The sequence below is a fragment of the Bos grunniens genome, chromosome 1, assembly GCF_055505025.1.
Source record: "Bos grunniens cultivar Pamir isolate PY7600 chromosome 1, Bosgru_T2T1.0, whole genome shotgun sequence".
Taxonomy (NCBI): Eukaryota; Metazoa; Chordata; class Mammalia; order Artiodactyla; family Bovidae; genus Bos; species Bos grunniens.
In genome coordinates, this window is record NC_141165.1 from 89,273,431 (window position 1) to 89,291,666 (window position 18,236).

General features: G+C 50.1%; 1 protein-coding gene across 7 annotated transcripts in view; it reads left to right on the forward strand.

Annotated features, from left to right (window-relative positions):
* Window positions 1–18,236, forward strand: part of MYLK (myosin light chain kinase) — a 281,903-nt gene that overhangs the window by 202,464 nt on the left and 61,203 nt on the right. For all 7 annotated transcript variants that reach the window (XM_086402745.1, XM_086402723.1, XM_086402766.1 and 4 more), the window contains one exon: window positions 8,596–8,688. In XM_086402745.1, the coding sequence (XP_086258871.1) occupies window positions 8,596–8,688 (93 nt within the window). The remainder of the gene's footprint in view (window positions 1–8,595; window positions 8,689–18,236) is intronic.

The window sequence follows — 18,236 nt, forward strand, 5'->3', positions numbered from 1 at the left end:
AAAGTCTTTAAACACACACACACACGCATACACAATGGCAACACAAATTAAATTGTCAGTTGCCAATAGTAAACCTGAGATTGTAAAATGCTGTGTGTGTCTCCCTGGAGTTCTGTGAATGTGTTTGTCACAGATATTCTGAGTTCAAGGGAGAAGATTCGATGGATCAAAGTATACAGTCAGTTCAGAAGGGGGTTTGAAGCACGTGTTTTGAGGCTAAGGGGCTGCTGCTCCTGATTCCTCTTGTCACCCACCCAGGTCAGATCCTGTTTCTTTCTAGACAGGTGCTGTAGAATAGTGTTCCTGGAAACTTGGCTTCAGAAGCCTATTTCTAAGAGCCCATACTTGGGAGCCATGCTGATTTCCGAAGGAAGCCCCTCTTCCTGATGAGGTTATATGCTTTTGGAATCCCTGGCCTCTTTGGGTCCTATTCACATGTCCAGCTGAAGGCAGGACAGCAATTCATTCTTATCTGCAAAGTGTCAACACCTTTTCCAGAAAGAGCAAAATGGTTTATTTTTAAAACCAAACTTTGTTTTCAAAGTAAAATTTCCTTTTTCCTTACAGAATACATTTGGGGATATTTTTAAAGATTTGGGGAATTCATTCTGCAACTCAAGGCTCTTTTGTTGCCCCTAAGTTGGTCTTCTTAGTAGACTCCCTTAGGAGACTAATAGACTCCCTTGCTGTCTCCATGAATGTTGACCATCATAATTTATATGTGGTTCCTTTGGAGGGACCCTTGCAGGGTTTGCCCTCCAACTACAGATTGGGAGTTGGGTCTTAGGAGAAGAGCTAGGAAAGGGATCAGAGGGAAACCAGCTGAGATAACAGCGCTGACTCCAGGTTAACTGGGTTTCGGTTTATATTTTTTCAAAGAGAAAAAAGGGCAGCCCCTTCCACACCCACTTTCTTTTCCCTGTTGCTACACATGGAGATATGTTCTTGTCCTGCAAGTGAGTTGCTTTCTTGCCACATTTAGCTTTATCTTTCCATCAAGAGCCCCCTCTAAGCACGTAGTTAAGGACTGCAGACTTCTGAGCTGCTCCCTGGCCCCCTTTCAGCATCTCTCCCGCTGTGCTTCTCTCAGCTGAATAGGCTTTGAGTCCTGCTCTGTCCCCCGATCCTCTCAGCTCTCCCCACTCCCTTACTCAGTAAGACCTGGCGGTAGCACCCAATGGGTCCACGAGCCCTTTGATCTTATAGGCAAATTTCTGTGTGTTTGTGGATTAGAGCATTTTTTAAAAGATAGAGTCCATAGTTTTTAACCATATTCTTAAAATGAGTCGTGAATTAAAATAGAGTGAAGAACCACTTGCCCTAAGAGGTAACCTTGACTGAACTTTTAAGCCCAGTCATTGTGCAGGGTCTTCCATTTCTCTCCATCTGCAGCTCCCCGCTACACCTCTGGATAAGACATGTCTTGCATTCCTCCTAAGGGGCTGCAAGGTCCCTCTCCACTAGGGGTGAGGAACACAGCTGCTGCTGATGTCAGACTGGCCTCGCCCCCGACAGTCACTCACCATCACTCGGGTAGCCTGTGCTGGACACCACTTAGACTCTACATCTGTGGCCAATAGAATGATATATTTCAAGACCTCATGAAAATGACTTTGGTTCATTGGCTGTTCTGTATTAGCCACACTGCTGCCTCCCTCAGAGGGAGGTAGCCTTTATATTGCAGCACATCTGGCTCTTTTAATCCTGCTGCTTCGGTTGTTTCCATAAGAAAAAGGGTGCTCTGTGCACTGTCTTGATTATGGTCATGCCGCTGTTCCATCCGAGGTAGCAGCAGGCATGTCAGCTTGTACTGCAGAAAGCAGCTGAAGCCTGCAGTGGGTAAGGATTTGTCAGAAAAAAAACCCCAACGAGGAGAAAAGGCTGGGCTTCAAGGCTTGCCATGGCCAAAAACTCTTGTGCATTTTTAGTTTATGCAACAATTGGGCAGGGTAGCCTTCTCATTGGGAAAACCCAGGTTCAGTGAGGGTCAGAAGGCTTCCCCAGTCACTCAGTACGAGGGGATGCCACATCCCTGACTGTCTCTGATTCCAAAGCCCAGGCCCTTTGAGCCACCCTGCTCAGGGAGTCACAGCATGAGTTACCCTGGCAGGACTCGTACCCAGGTGTGTCTGGTTCTAAAGTCTGCACCTTTCCCTGGACTGTGTGGTGCCCCTGAATAACACTGAAGTTTCCACTGTCTGAGAGAGCCAGGTCTCCCTTACTAACAGCCTTTCTTGCTGGGAAGCCCTGCACCTCTGTGAGTGGCCCAGGTGAGAGGTGAGAAGGCAAAGCCCTTTGTAGGCCCCAACTCCAAGACAGGGCAGCTCTAGCCACCCTGCCCAGCTGCCCCACCAAGGGCTTCGGGCCTCAGTCACCTGTGAGATCAGAGGTTTCACAACCATGGAGGGTGGTGTGTGTGTGTGTGGTGGGGTGTAGCGTTCCAGTGGGCATTCGTTCAGCCAGTACATCAGTGCCTGCCCTGCCAGGCACTGCCCCGGGGGCTGGGGTTCAGAGCAGTGAATGAAACAGAAGCTCCTGGTCTCAGAGCCTTTACACTGGAGTGAGGGAGAGACAAAAACATGGATGAGCAGACAAGTCCTACGATCTCAGGCGATGACACGTGCTGTGGAGAAAGCAAAACGGGGCCAATGGGGAGGGAGGGCCTGTCTGAACAGAGGCCTGAAGACGTATGGGAAGGAGTCTCAGCAGTAGGAAGGAAGAGTAAGGGCGGGAAGCTCAGCCCTGAGCTGAGGCTGTGAGCAGGCGCTCCCAGAAAGAGAGGTAAGGAGGCCAGTGTGGCTGAGCACCAGGCCAGGGGCAAAGAGTGGGAAATGAGGCTGAGGACCTGCAAGGTCACGTGGGCTGCAACAGGACACCGGATTTTATTCTAAGTGAGATGGGACAACACTGGACGTGGTAAAGGATCCCTCAGGTGGTGACCAGACCCAGGAGGAGGACGAGGAGAGCAGGTGTGAGGTGGCTGTGATGTCCAGGGAGCTTAGACTCCGTGGGAGAGGTGGGAAATGACCAGACTGATCATGTTCTGACAGTACAGCTGATAGGAGTTGCTGAGGAACTGGAAGAGGAGAGAAAGGGAAGTCAAAGGTGACCCTTAGTTTTTGTGAGAGAGCACATGTCAGCGGTGGTACCAGTTACTGGGGTTAGAATGTGCGGGGCAGGGTGAGGGCAGAGTCAAGCATGTGGAGTTTAAGGGTATAAGACTCCATAAGATATCCAAGGGGGCTTGTCACATTGGCCGACATTTAGACAAATCTGGAGTTGAGGCAGGAGTTGGGGTTGGAGGCAGGATATGAGGAGTCAGCTGCATGAGGCCATTGAATGTCCTAGGATTACATGGGGTCCCTAGGGGTGGATGTGGATGGCAGAGAAAAGGAGAGAGCCCAACACTGAAAAACAGGGCTGGACAGTGGTCTGCAAAGGAGACACAGAGGACTGGCTGCAGTGAGACAGGAAGAAATCGAGGAGAGAGAGTTGCTCTAGAGGCCAGAGAGCGATCATTTCAGCAAGAAAGGATGATGAAGGTCAATACGTCAGACGCCTCTGCCAAGTAGAATAAGATGAGCCTGAGCGTTGGCCTTTGGGTTTGGCAACTTGGGGTGATTTGTGACTGTGAGAAGGGAGCTTCAAGCCTAACTTGCGGTGCATGCAGCTAACTACCCATTGGCTCCTAACTGCTGCAATCCACCGCCACTATGGCCCGGTAACGCTTCTGATTGCTGAGTTGACTTCGACCCACTCTTTTCTTGGCTTTGATCTGCTCCCACTCCCATTTGTTCTTTGTATCGACTCAGGCAGCTAACGTGTATTAGGTTGAACTAAATCAAATTACCATTTAGCAGGTCAAAAGCACCTGAATATTGGCAAACAGTGGAGAAGGAAATGGCAACCCACTCCAGTGTTCTTGCCTGGAGAATCCCGAGGACCGGGGAGCCTGGTAGGCTGCTGTCTATGGGGTCGCACAGAGTCGTACACAACTGAAGCGACTTAGCAGCAGCAGCAGCAGCAGCAGCATTGGCAAACAGTATGGTTCAACCTGAAACATGAGTATAAAGTACTTAGCATCATACCAGGCATGGACTGGGGCTTCCCAGGTGGCACTAGTGATAAAGAACCTGCCTGCCAATGTAGGAGATGTAAGAGATGTGGTTCAGTCCCTGGGTTGGGAAGATCCCCTAGAAGAAGGCATGGCAACCCACTACAGTATTCTTGCATAGAGAATCCCATGGGCAGAGGAGCCTGGTGGGCTACAGTCCATGGGGTTTCAAAGAGTCAGACATGGCTGAAGCGACTTAGCCCAGATACCCAGGCATGGACTAAGTACCCAATAAATGCCAGCTGTTACTCCACATCTCATCTCCTCCTCTGGAAGGTGTGGCTATTCTCATTTTCCTGGTGAAGAAGATCAGGAGCTTGCCCAAGGACACATGGTCACTGGCCTGCAGAGCTGGGAAGACACTCATTCTGGTTCGACTTCTCTCTCCTGGCCTTGCCAGCATGCTGCTTGCTCCAAGGCAGAGAGAGAGGCCAGCCCCTCTGCCCTACCCATTCTGGGGGCTCCTGGAAGCTCAGACACCCTCCCAGAAGCCTCCCAAGACATCATTCTCCCTACTGAGAGTTGCAGCTCTGGGAATGACCTCTCTTGGGGGAGACAGAAGGAGAAAGGCTGCAGTGGAGGCTGAGCCCAGAGCTAGCCCAGGAGTGGAAGGGTGAGGCGTTGTCCGTATAAGGATGTGTATTCCTCTCTGTGTCAAGGCCCCCCATCTCCCCACACCACTACCTTCCTCCCCTGTGCTTCTCTGGGGGCACAAGCAGTCCAGCAAAGGACTTCCAGCCCTGGGGCCCAGATCTAGAAATGGAGTTCAGTTTCATCACAAGCTGATTAAAATAGACAGAAAATACACGCTGCTCTTAAACTTTTATAACTATTATTTTTATCCCCTGGGCAGGCGTGTGAGCACAAAGCTGGTTCTGATTAAGCACATGGTCCTCCCAGCCCACTCCTTGCTGTGGTTCTCACGGACAGACTGATAGTTAATGGCTTGTGGTACAGGCACAACCCCCAAGGGGGCAGGGGTGCTGAAGAGGAAAGAGGGGGCTCCTCCCACCCCTTCAGTGCTCCATGTCTGCATGCAGGAGTGCCTGGTTTGACAGTGAAAGTTGAGCCCCTTTCCCCAGGGCCACATGGAAAGATAAGCGCAGGGAACGTCTACAAACAAAACTCAAAGCACAAGACTGTCGTCTCTGACTCTTGGTGACCCCAAGGACTGTAGCCCGCCAGGCTCACAGGTCACTGTAAAGCAGTCACCCACGCTCTGAGGACGGATGCAGGGCCAGGAAACATACAGCAGGGCCTCCGGGAGGGCTTTCTGAAGAGGGAGGATCTTAAAGTGATTTGGGAAGGAGGCCAGACAATGTGGCAAACAGCAGAAGTGAATGAATAGGTAAATGATCACCGTTGCATGCCTTCTCTCCCTAGAGTCTTGCAGTGCTACAAGGCAGAGAAAATAAGTGTCATTTCCTTTGTACAAATGTGGAAATAGAGACCCGGGGCATGATCCCAGGATTCCTGATGACAAAGGCAAAACTAGAGCCCTCCTCTCTCCTTCCTGACTCTGATGGTGCTCAGAAGCAAAGCCCACCACAACCCCTCAAGGAGAGAAGGAATCTCAGTCCCTGTCTGCCTTCTTTCAGGCACTCAGGGAGACTGGCCCTCTCATCCTTTGCTTGCTTGGGCCTCAGTCTCCCCATCATTTAAATAAAAAGTCTTGGCCCTTCTTTACCTCCCTCCTCTGATGCCCTGGAACTCACTGGGAAAAAGATGGTGAGAAGAGTGCTGATGCCAAGGAAAAGAGGGCTGTGTGCACCTACTCTGTCCTCACCTCCTCTTCCTTAAAAGGGGAAAACAAGGAAGTGTCTGGGTGTGCCTTTCTTTGAATTGTTATTGGTGCTGTCGCTGCTGGTCTGGAAGGAAGGGAAGAAGGGAGGGCCTCAGACAAGGGAAACTAGACTCATCTCATGACCTTAGTGTATGGCAGCCTCATCCACAAATGTCAGGGAAGTGTGGACAGGCTTTTCCTGACTCTAGCAGTAGTCCCTGAGACCTGCCCCCACCTCTGCGCTCACCCGCAGACACCCCCACCTGAGCAGAGAGACTAGCAGTTTTCAGCCTGGCGGCATATTATTGACACCAACCCCCACACACAGACCAATCAAGTTGGGATCTGGGGAGTGAGATACCAAGGTACAGGTGCTTCTAATGAGCAGCCAAGGTTGAGAACCAAAGGCTAATAAATATGTACTAAGGATTTTTCTGGAGAAGGAAATGGCAACCCACTCCAGTATTTTTGCCTGGAAGGCTCCATGGATGGAGGAGCATAGTAGGCTACAATCCATGGCGTCGCAAAGAGTCGGACACGACTGAGTGACTTCACTTCACTTCAAGGATTTTTCTGTAGATGACAATGATTTCTATTTCTGGGGAGAATACCCAATAAGAGAAAATGAAATCATCCCTTCCCCATGGCACTTCCTGCTGAGGAGACAGGACACAGGCCATGTTGGTTATGGATGGTGGGGGCCCTGGCTCATCATCTGGGGCTTTTTGGCTCTTACGGAAGGCAGCAGAGGATAACACTCAGCTGGGGATGGCAGCAGGGCAGGGGGATTCCTGGATTACCCAGGTAACAAAGAGTGGGCTGGCCTTGGTTTAGGAAGGAAGCCTATTGATGTAAAGGAATACATAGGGAGAGACCCACATTCTAGAGCAGGAAAGAACCCAACGCCATCTAGAAGGAGCAATGCATCCTGAGAGGAGCACTGAGTCTGCATGCCGGGGAATTGTACGCGCCCAGCCCCTAGTTCTGTGCTTATGTGCCCACCCGCCAGAAGCCCTAGTGTCCAGTCTAGGGGAAAGCACGTGTTAGCAGCCAGGATTGCCCCACCTTGGAGGAGGGACAGGGAGATGGCCCTTCCTCACCAGCCAAGCCACAGGAATGTGGCCAAGCCTCAGCTGGAAAGTCCCACCCGCTCCTTTCTCCCTCGTGCTTCCTCTTCAGGGGCAGGAAGAGGATGCACAGGAAGGGGCTTTGAGTGGGGGAGGCTCCCTCCTAGCATGGCCTCTGAAGGGAGTTCCTTGTGGGGAAAATGCTGGAACCTAGTGATAGCAGCACAGCCAGCTCCTTCTTATCCTGGTCCGCAGGCAGTTTCCCTGCAACTTGCTCCAGTCTGGTCTCTTTAAGGCCCAGTGAGGGCCTTTTCCTTTTCCACTCAGCCCAGCCTAGCACCTTGGCAATTAAAAAAAAAAAAAAAGCGTAACGTGAGAGTTGCAAGTTAAGCTTTATTTAGCGCAAAATGAGGACCATAACCCAGGAGACAGCACCTCAGATAGCTCTGAGAAACCGCTCCAAAGAGATGGGGGCGGAAAGGTAAGTATATATGAAATTTTGGTGAAGGGTGAATACATGCAATCAAGCACATATTTTTCCAGAAGGTTTCTGCTAGTCTCGTGAAGCTTGTGCTAGTCACGAGAAACCGTCATCACCATGAAGGATTTTTAGTGTTTTTCTAGATATGAGGAGATACAAGAATTGGGCTCCTAAAATTTGCTCCTGAAAGTATGTTTACCTGAAGTTGTGTCCTGCGAGTTTCCTACCCGCTGCCCTCCCAGAACGCAGAGTGCCTCGGCTCTGCTCTCCCCTCTGAAATTCTTTCGGGAGGTATTGGAGGTCAGCAGCACCTATTGAATCTTTGTGGAGGTAGATGGCAAGAGCCCATGGCAAATGCCAGTTTGTAGTTGACGCCCTGCTGCCAAGGGAGGGCTTCCCCTGGCATCATCCACACTTGGCGTGAACGTGAAGAGGGATAGTGGAGGACAGGCCTGAGGAGTCGTGTAGCATTTCAGCTCTGCCCAGAGGCTACCGCTGCGGGGTTCCACTGGGTCTGCTTTGGGGAGAGTGCAGAAGCCCCCATGACAGGTCCAAGTCCAGAGCGAGTGAGGCATGCCGACTGCCAGCTCAGAGGCCTCCATCTGATCTGGAGGTCTGACTGTCAGTGCCCTTGTTCCAAGGGAGTTAGAGAAAATGGAGGCTTCAAGACCCCTCCAGATCATGAGCCCAGGGGCAGCCACCCTGTGCCTTGCTTCCTCTGTTTAAGAGACCTCTCTGTACAGAGCAGGCTTCTGGAAGTCCAGAATGTTTAGCCCAAGTGGGTTAAGACCCAGTGAAGGGAAAGGCGGTGCCTGGGTGAGCAGAGGGGTCCTGCTGATGCGGTTCTGCTGGCCCGCACCCACAGCAGAGGTGGAAATGCTCACCAGCTCCCAGAGAGGCCTGTCCATCCATCTTCAGGGGGACTTTGCTCTGCACTTGATGTATAAGGCCTGGTGGCACAACTGCTCCGTCTTTGGTGCTCTTGATGCCAGCCCAGGTGCCATCTGCCCCGTAGCACGAAGGGCCCTCTGAGTGGAGCAGGGTGGGGAGGACTATCGTGGTGGGTGGTGGAGGTGGGATTTTTATTGCAACGTCTCTTCTGCTTCTTTCCCTGGGCGGCTGCCGACTCATGTTTATTGTTCCCATTTAGTTCCAGATACCCCCACCAGTGAAAATGCCAAGGCCCCGGAGATGAAAGCCCGGAGGCCGAAGAGCTCTCTTCCTCCAGTGCTAGGAACAGAAAGTAAGTACCTGTTCAGCTCTTCCAGGCAAGCCCAGGACCAAGGGCCGCCACTGCCTTGTCCGTGCTCTGCAGAGCCTGGCCCCTGTGCTCACCCTGGTACCCCATGAGCCCCTGGTGACCCTTCTTCATCCCTCCCATGTCTTCTGGCCGAAGGATATCCGTGTCCTCTGTCAGCCCCAGTCAGGCCCCTTCTGCTTCCCACCAAGACCCCTGGGAGACCATCCCCTAGTCTGTCTCAGCTGTCTTTCCTGCCAGATGCACCTTCTCAAGGGGGGCTCTGACCAGATCAATCCCAGCTGGAGTCCCCAGTCGCCCACAGAGCCCACCAACCCTGTATGGGTGAACCTTTCCAGGTGGCCACCCTGGCACGCCTGCCACACGTGCACACACTTTCTGACATCGCACCTCAGCCTTCCCATCTGAGTGCTGCCCTGCCCCCCAGCTCCTTTCCTGTGTTTTATCCTCAAGGCAAGCTGAGCTCCTCGGCGTGCTCCAGCCAGCCCTGTGCTCCTCCCCTCGTGCCTTTGCTTGGGCATCTCTGTCTTCAGACAGACTCCCACGGAAAAGCCGTCTCATCCCTGAGTTTGTACTTGCTGTGGCTGAAAGGAGCTCTTCTCTCCTGTGAGCCCCTGTAGTACTCAGCACCCACTTCTGCCAGAAGGCTGTCTCCTTCCCAGTGTCACGGTGACATGTCTGTCTCCTCCTCCCTCCTACTTTGTAAGGTGACTGGGCCAACTCAGGGGTGCGCCTTTCAGGATGACGGTGCTGTGACCTGTTCGTAGAAGGGCTTTACCCACATCTTTTGGAATCAGCTTGCAGCTGTGGTCTAAACAGCTGAGCAGGAATGGGGCTTTTTCTGTGACTCTGCACAGCTTTCTCCCTCTTTTTGAATCTCGGCCTCTTCCAGGACCCCCTCATCTTATGGGGGGGCTTTTACAGTCCCACAAATATGTTTCAATATCTTATAAAATTAGGAAGAAAATTAACTTTTAGATCAAAGAAGATGTTTTAATTTTTAATATTAATATTCATCTTTATACCAATGCAGTTATAAAATGTAACTTACATATATACAGATATATATATTTTTTCTTTAATGAATGAAGGGGCCTTGAAAGGCAAAGGTGCTTAGAGTCCACAAAGATCATAATGCAGCCCTGGCTTCCCCTGCTGCTGCTGCTGCTGCTAAGTCGCTTCAGTCATGTCTGACTCTGTGCGACCCCAGAGACGGCAGCCCACCAGGCTCCCCCATCCCTGGGATTCTCCAGGCAAGAACACTGGAGTGGGTTACCATTTCCTTCTCCAATGCATGAAAGTGAAAAGTGAAAGTGAAGTCGCTCAGTCGTGTCTGACTCTTAGCGACCCCATGGACTGCAGCCTACCAGGCTCCTCTGTCCAGACTCTCCAGGAGGCAAGAATTCTGGGATTCTCCAGGGATTCTCCAGGCAAGAGTAACTGAGTGGGGTGCCATTGACTTCTCCTGGCTTCCCCTACTGATGAACTATTGTCTAATTTTGTTAGAACTTTGCCTTGAAAGCTCCAATGTTAACAGGAGGTATGGGGTTTCCTGGACATCCCAACATGCTCTTTCTGTGTTTTAAACAGCAAAAGACAAGACAAACTCCTGAATACCTGTGCTAACAAGGGAAGTGAGCGAGGGTAATTCACAGGCTGCCTCCGCTTTTCCATTACAAGGCAGTGTTCTGGAACTTAGTTTTATTCGCATCTCATCAAAGCAACATATATCCCTCCCCAGTGAGGAGCTTGGGTTCCTCATGCACATACCAGCTAGGCTGTCAGGGGGCCCTCTCAGCCTGCAGTATGCTGTGCCAACCGAACTGGAGCGATAATTTCTCATGGATATCCAACTACCCAGGAGCCTCTGAGTATCCAAAGTAGGCATTTAATGAGTTGTTGGAAATGCAGAAACAATTCTTTTAAAAAACCTGGTGAGAAGGGGTTAGTGATTTTACCTTCTGACTTGGGCCTGTGCTCTTGGTTATGGGAGCAAATCAGCAGGAGAGCTGTGGGCTCTTAGAAGAGCACCAAGTGGCAGTGAACTGGTCTGAGTGACTGTTCTTCCCTCGTAGGGGCAGAAGCAGGGATCCCTGGGGTTCCAGCTGGGAGGCCAGCAGTCTTCTGTCCTCCGCCCTGGCACATCCATTCCAATGAGATCCCCAGGGAAGGGAGGTGGGGTGGGAGCAGAGTTGTGAAAGAGAGACACAAGCTGGAGACAGTGAGCAGCCTCGTGGGTTTGTGGCCTTGAGAAGTCTTCAGAAAACCCCGGTCGAGTTGTCATCATGCACTTCTAGGGAAGGGGCTTGCAACCCTGGCTGCATATTAGATTCACCTAGGGACCATTTAAAAATGCTGCTGCCTGCTGTACCCCAGACTCATTGGATCAGAGCCTCCTCTGGTGGTGGACAGCTTCAGTATTTGTTTCAGCTCCTGGGCCCTCCCAAGGTGCTGCCAGTCAGGCTGGCGAGCAGCTGCTCCAGAGGGAAGCCTGGTGCTCTTGCTCCGCTGGTCTTGAGAAAGCAGAAGCAGGTCTTCTCTACTGCCTCCCTTAAATGTGGAAGCACCTGGGGGCTCCTCAGGCCCAGGTCCTCAGGGTATTCCAGCACCCGCCTTTACAGAGGGAGCAAGATGCTCTTGGTAGAGGCTGAACCCCATGGTTCTTTCCCCTGCAGAGGGCTCAGGGAATGGGGCTCAGCGGGCAGTGCTGCTTAACAGGAGGGGCAGGGCTGGCTGAAAGTGCTTTCTCTCCCTAGCAGACACACACATCTGTGATAGCATTAACTCCAGCCAACATCGCTTGTCTGCTGAAGGGAAATTTCACTCTGTGTAGAAAAGTCTTCAAGTTGGAGTCACAGACAGATGTCTTACTCCCAAAAGGATGGAAGTGTGTGTCTCCATGTATGGTAATGGCCACGCTGAATCTCTTTGCTGGCCCATGACCCCTGCCCCCTCATTACCCCAGCCGTCACCCGCTGGGATGCTGAGAGCATTAGCGGGGTGATTCCTTCAGAAACCTGCAAGTTCCCAGGGTACCTGCGCACTACCCTGGGGCTCCCTTCCCAGGAGGCTCCTGAGAAGGTAGCTGCCCAAGACAGGAAATGAAGGGGATGTCTTTCAGGGCTGCATCCCGAGTTCTTTTCTTACTTTGGGGGATAATTTGCATTATTTTTTAATTACATACATTAAATATGCCTGTCTTCTTGTTCAAATATTTTGAATAGTACAGAAGTTTACCCAGTGCAACATGAAAGCCCTCTTTCATCTTACCCTAATCCTACTCACCTGCTTAAATATATTCACAATTACTGTTTTATAAATATTCTTATATACACATGCAAATACATCAGTTGAATTTTTTCCCACAGAAGTGGAATTACGCAGTCTGTGCACCTCTTCAACTTGTCTTATTCTGTTAGCATTGCCATCCTCTGCCCCAGGCATTTCTGATTCCATGAGAAAGCCCAGATTCTCATGTCGTTGACTGGTCTGGCTGTGTATGTGTATTCATTTTTGTCTAGGACTGGGAAGTACCTAATGTAACCAGGAAATACATCTTTCCTCCAGTGGCCAAGGGAAAGCTGAGTGGTTTCCTTGTCAAACAGATGGTGGCCAGATGCATGTCTGGTGGCCTCCCCTTCCCAGCTTGAGTGTTTGGTCCTGTGAAGAGCTGTCAGCTATGAGAGTAGATGGTCCTCGTCCACACATTGCCTAAGAGTCCCTGGGGCCACCGCTGCAGCCAAGCTCTGGGGAACATGAGGGAAAAGCCAAGCTGATTTGCCCAAACCCAAGGGGCTGGATGAGAGAAAACTGGTGGAAGTACAAGTTAACCTGCTGGACAACCAGCTCACAAGTACAGAAGTGAGGAGGCTGTCAGATTTGGAAAGTGAGGAAAGATTTCTGAATGAGGGAGATGGTGAGCCAGGTTACAGATGAGGAGAGAAATGTGGTTTGGTTGATGAGGAATAACATTCCTCTTATTGAGGAAAGACTAGAGGGAGAAATGCGCAAGTGCTACAGAAGATCACAAGGGCCTCTGAATAAGTCATCCGCCCATCGCACCAAACAAGAGTTTTCCTGAGCACCTATGTAGCAGGCATCATCTTAGACACTCGGTCTGTGTTGCTTCGGGCAAGTCTCATTCCACTGAGCTACGATTAGTTGTTCCATTTTACAGATGAGCTGAACTGAGCCTTGAGAGCTAAACTGCCCTGCCCAGAGTCTGGCAGCTGGTAAGATGTGGGCACTGTGAGGGCAACCCTGACCCACACTCCCCCCACACCAGTCTGCGCCTTCCACAGTCTCAGGGCCATCCTTGTGCTATCCAAACAGCGGAGGCACCATCCTCCAGGGGACACGGGTCTGACTGCCCTCAGAGCTGCGGGGAGAAAAAGATGACAGCTGGTATGCTTTCCTGGTTCTTGAGACCTGTCAGGGTCTTTGCTGCATGCCTCTCAATGGGAATTTTTTTAATAACTTTATTCTGGTATAATTTCAAATTTACAGAAAAGGTGCAAGAACAGTATAAGAAACTTCCATTATTTACATTTTGTCCTATTGTTTTGTCATTATGTATAAACTCATATATATACAGTTCAGTTCAGTCGCTCGGTCATGTCCAACTCTTTGTGACCTCATGAATCGCAGCACGCCAGGCCTCCCTGTCCATCACCAACTCCCGGAGTTCACTCAGATTCACGTCCATCGAGTCAGTGATGCCATCCAGCCATCTCATCCTCTGTCGTCCCCTTCTCCTCCTGCCCCCAATCCCTCCCAGCATCAGGGTCTTTTCCAATGAGTCAACTCTTCACATGAGGTAGCCAAAGTACTGGAGTTTCAGCTTTAGCATCATTCCCTCCAAAGAAATCCCAGGGCTGATCTCCTTCAGAATGGACTGGTTGGATCTCCTTGCAGTCCAAGGGACTCTCAAGAGTCTTCTCCAACACCACAGTTCAAAAGCATCAATTCTTCAGTGCTCAGCCTTCTTCACAGTCCAACTCTCACATCCATACATGACCGCAGGAAAAACCATAGCCTTGACTAGACGGATCTTTGTTGGCAAAGTAATGTCTCTGCTTTTGAATATGCTATCTAGGTTGGTCATAACTTTCCTTCCAAGGAGTAAGCGTCTTTTAATTTCATGGCTGCAGTCATCATCTGCAGTGATTTTGGAGCAAAAAAAAATAAAGTCTGCCACTGTTTCCACTGTTTCCCCATCTGTTTCCCATGAAGTGATGGGACCAGATGCCATGAGCTTCGTTTTCTGAATGTTGAGCTTTAAGCCAACTTTTTAACTCTCCACTTTCACTTTCATCAAGAGGCTTTTTATTTCCTCTTCACTTTCTGCCATAAGGGTGGTGTCATCTGCATATCTGAGGTTATTGATATTTCTTCTGGCAATCTTGATTCCAGCTTGTGTTTCTTCCAGCCCAGCGTTTCTCATGATGTACTCTACATAGAAGTTAAATAAGCAGGGTGACAATATGCAGCCTTGAAGTAATCCTTTTCCTATTTGTAACCAGTCTGTTGTTCCATGTCCAGTTCTAACTGTTGCTTCCTGACCTGCATACGGATTTCTCAAGAGGCAGGTCAGGTGGTCTGGTATTCCCATCTCTTTCAGAATTTTCCACAGTTTATTGTGATCCACACAGTCAAAGGCTTTGGCATAGTCAATAAAGCAGAAATAGATGTTTTTCTGGAACTCTCTTGCTTTTTCCATGATCCAGCGGATGTTGGCAATTTGATTGCTGGTTCCTCTGCCTTTTCCAAAACCAGCTTGAACATCAAGAAGTTCATGGTTCACATATGGCTGAAGCCTGGCTTGGAGAATTTTGAGCATTACTTTACTAGTATGTGAGATGAGTGCAATTGTGTGGCAGTTTGAGCATTCTTTGGCATTGCCTTTCTTTGGGATTGGAATGAAAACTGACCTTTTCCAGTCCTGTGGCCACTGCTGAGTTTTCCAAATTTGCTGGCATATTGAGTGCAGCACTTTCACAGCATCATCTTTCAGGATTTGGAATAGCTCAACTGGAATTCCATCACCTCCACTAGCTTTGTTCGTAGTGATACTTTCTAAGGCCCACTTGACTTCACATGCCAGGATGTCTGGCTCTAGGTGAGTGACCACACCATCGTGATTATCTGGTCATGAAGATCTTTTTTGTATAGTTCTTCTGTGTATTCTTGCCACCTCTTCTTGATATCTTCTGCTTCTGTTAGGTCCATACCATTTCTGTCCTTTATCGAGCCCATCTTTGCATGAAATGTCCCCTTGGTATCTCTAATTTTCTTGAAGAGATCTCTAGTCTTTCCCATTCTGTTGTTTTCCTCTATTTCTTTGCATTAATCACTGAGGAAGGCTTTCTTATCTCTTCTTGCTATTCTTTGGAACTCTGCATTCATACACCATTCATCAAATATTCATATCTATATTTATAATACCATATATATGCTATATCTAGTCATACATATTCACCATTCACCATATAGAGATGGATTTCCCTTGTGGTTCAGCTGGTAAAGAATCTGCCTGCAATGTGGGAGACCTGGGTTCGATCCCTGGGTTAGGAAGATCCCCTGGAGAAGGGAGTGGCTACCCACTCCAGTATTCTGGCCTGGAGAATTCCCCCTGTATAGTCTATGGGGTCGCAAAGAGTCAGACAAGACTGAGCAACTTTCACTTTCACGTAGAGACAAATATATATACTGCCTACAAATAGACATCATGCCCTTGACCTCTAAATGTCTTATTGTGTATCTTCTAAGAATATAACCGCAATGCAGTTCTTAAAATCAGGACATCTAACACTGAACTGATACTGTCTAACCCACAGTCCCATATTTGACTTTTGTCAATTGTGCATTCTTCTTTCTGGCCGCTTTCCCCCCTCCTGATGGAAATGTAGTGTCTGCACTCCTGGAAAACTTTACGCACATCTCCAGCCCAGAGAGGGTCGTCTCCCACCTTTGAAGAAGGAACAGGAGAGGAGCGTGGGCTGGGGGAAAAACATCTTCCACCTGTGGGGGTGTGGGGACGTGGGGGGCTGCAACACCCTTCCTTGTCGGACCTCCAGATGCCCCTTTACTGTGTGTGGCCCATGCTGGGCCAGCACTCAGGCACAAGGTACCAGCAGACAGCCCTTGGGGTGGAGAGCAGAGAGTGAAGGTTCTTGGTTCTGCCTCTGTGAATGTGGCCTTGACCTTGGTCAAAGCCCCTCCTCCTTCTACAGTGTCAAGTGGGGACTTTCTCCAACTGACCCCAGGCCTTTTCTAGCTCTGACATCAGGCCATTCAATAGAATGCTTTTCTTTGGAGTGAAGCAGGGTTGGCTAAAGCCCTTCGCATCATCTGGTGTGTGGAAAGTGGAAGCTCCAGCAAGTGTGAACACACAGCAACAGAGACATCCAGACAGGAGGGAGGCTGTATGCATGGGGTCCAGGTTTAGGGTGTTCCAGCTGGAGGGGATCTGACGAGTTTTGTGTGAAAGAGACATTGCTGGGGCTTAAGGAATGGCTTAAGAAAAATACAGAGAGGCAGGATCCAGTGATTAAGACTCTGAGCTTCCAACATAGAGGGTTCGGGTTCAATCCCTGGTCTAGGAACCAGGATCCCTGGTCTAGGATCCCACGTGCTACGTAGTGTGGCCAAAAAGAAAAAGAAAATACAGAGAGGCACTGTGATAACAGGCCCAGGGATTCCTCCTATCAGTCTGTAAAGCTGATGATCTTTTAGAAAAGACAGAAACATCCATAGGGCACATGTACGATTAGGGAATAGGAACCAAGGCCTGTCCATCTCTGAAATTTCAGGGGCTGGTCTGAAATAGGGATATAGTAAGTATTTCCCTTTTGAAGTGTCCTCATCAGTTCCCATGTTCCTGGGATCTGGAGATGGTGAAGGCGGAACACCCCTTGTGTTCTATGCCTGGTCTTGGCCTGAGCTTCACCCCTTTTACCAGTCTCTTTGACTTCTCTCACTACTGTCCCAGATTATGATGCTCTTAGATGTCTTTGCCTTGGTCTCCTGAATGTGTCTGTCCCTGAAACCAAAAGTCGATCACCTTGAAAGCATTTTTGGGTATCAAAAGCAGTGTCCAATTATCCTGAAGGGTTTCTCCAGGATCCCATCTTTCTTTTCAATATGCTCTCCAGGAGTCAAAGGGCTGGAAGGAAATGCTGAAGAGGTTAAGACTTGGCATTGAGACTTGCTCGACAGGGAAAGTTGTGGGACCCTGGGAGAGAAGCGGGGCTATTTCCATGAATGTCTTTGAAAGCTGAGCCAACTCCTGGTTACTCCCAACCAAAGTATTGGTCTTGGTGCTCACGCCGCCCTCCAGCACACTGTGTGTGTGGACCTGTGCTTCCACCCCTGGGCTGCTGGGTTTGTCTACTTCCCTGCTCTTCCGTCGTCTCCCACGAGCCAGTTCCATGGCAGGGTGGGTCCTCCCAGGGATGCCCTGGAGGGTGCCAGTCAGACAACGCTCGTGCTGCTGTCCCAGCCATGCGGGCTGCCCCTTTCACAACGGCCCCAATGTTCTGTGTCCCAGCGGCCTGGGGCTGGGTGTTTGCAGTAACAAGAGGATCAGTGTTCCTCTGGAATCTTATGTGACGGCCTTTGCTGTGAGGGAATGTGTACAGGAAATTTGCCCAGAGATGTTCATTCTGGGAAAATGACCAATGTTTTTCCACAAGTTTGTAAGGAGGGGCTGGAAAGGGCCTGATGTGTGTGGGGTGGGGGTGGAGGGGGACAGTGTCGAGGGTGCTGTTTAAAGCCCCCTGGAGCCCTGAGCCTGCCCCGGTGCAGGACAGTGAGATCTAGCCCCATCCCCAGATCCTCACCGCCACCCCCTGCTATGACACAGCCCACAGGGTGGGTGCTCCCTTCACATGTCACCCAACCCGTGTCCCCTTCAGGAGCTTGTGGCAGAAAGTGAATGCTTATTTGGGGAATTGTGAAGGGTTTGATGTCTATTTTTAGCTAGCTACCTAAAAAGGGAAATGTCCCCAGAGAGGCAGAGATCCAGGGACCTCCCTGGACCCAAGGCTACTGATACTACCTCCCCAGTTTCCTCCAGCTCTTCATTATCTCAGACCCTTTGGAAGCTGTGAGATCCACCTTTGGGCTCTGTAAATATCTCTCAATGGCTGACTCTGATCTTTCTGCTCTATGGATTCACTGGAGAGACAGACTCATGTGTCTTCAAACTGAGCAGCGTGGAAACTCCTGTGGGGTGCTCACCTCCTCCCTCCGAGGGCAGAAGGAAGGTTCATGAGGCCAGGACTAGCTGGGTGTGGACAGGCTGGGGCAAAAGCAAAAGATGCCTTACCCACACGATTGGAAGCTAGTCTTTCCAGCCCAGCTCCAGGTTTCCCAGGAGGCTTCTAAATTCAGTGTTTTGACTTTGATGTTTTTATTGGGCTGCTTCACTTCTTCCAGACTCAGTCTCCTGTCTGGGGTGGAAGGCTCAGCACCTGGCCACTTTGATCTAAATTGGTGACAGAGCTAGGGGCCTTCTCCTTTTCATGGAATGT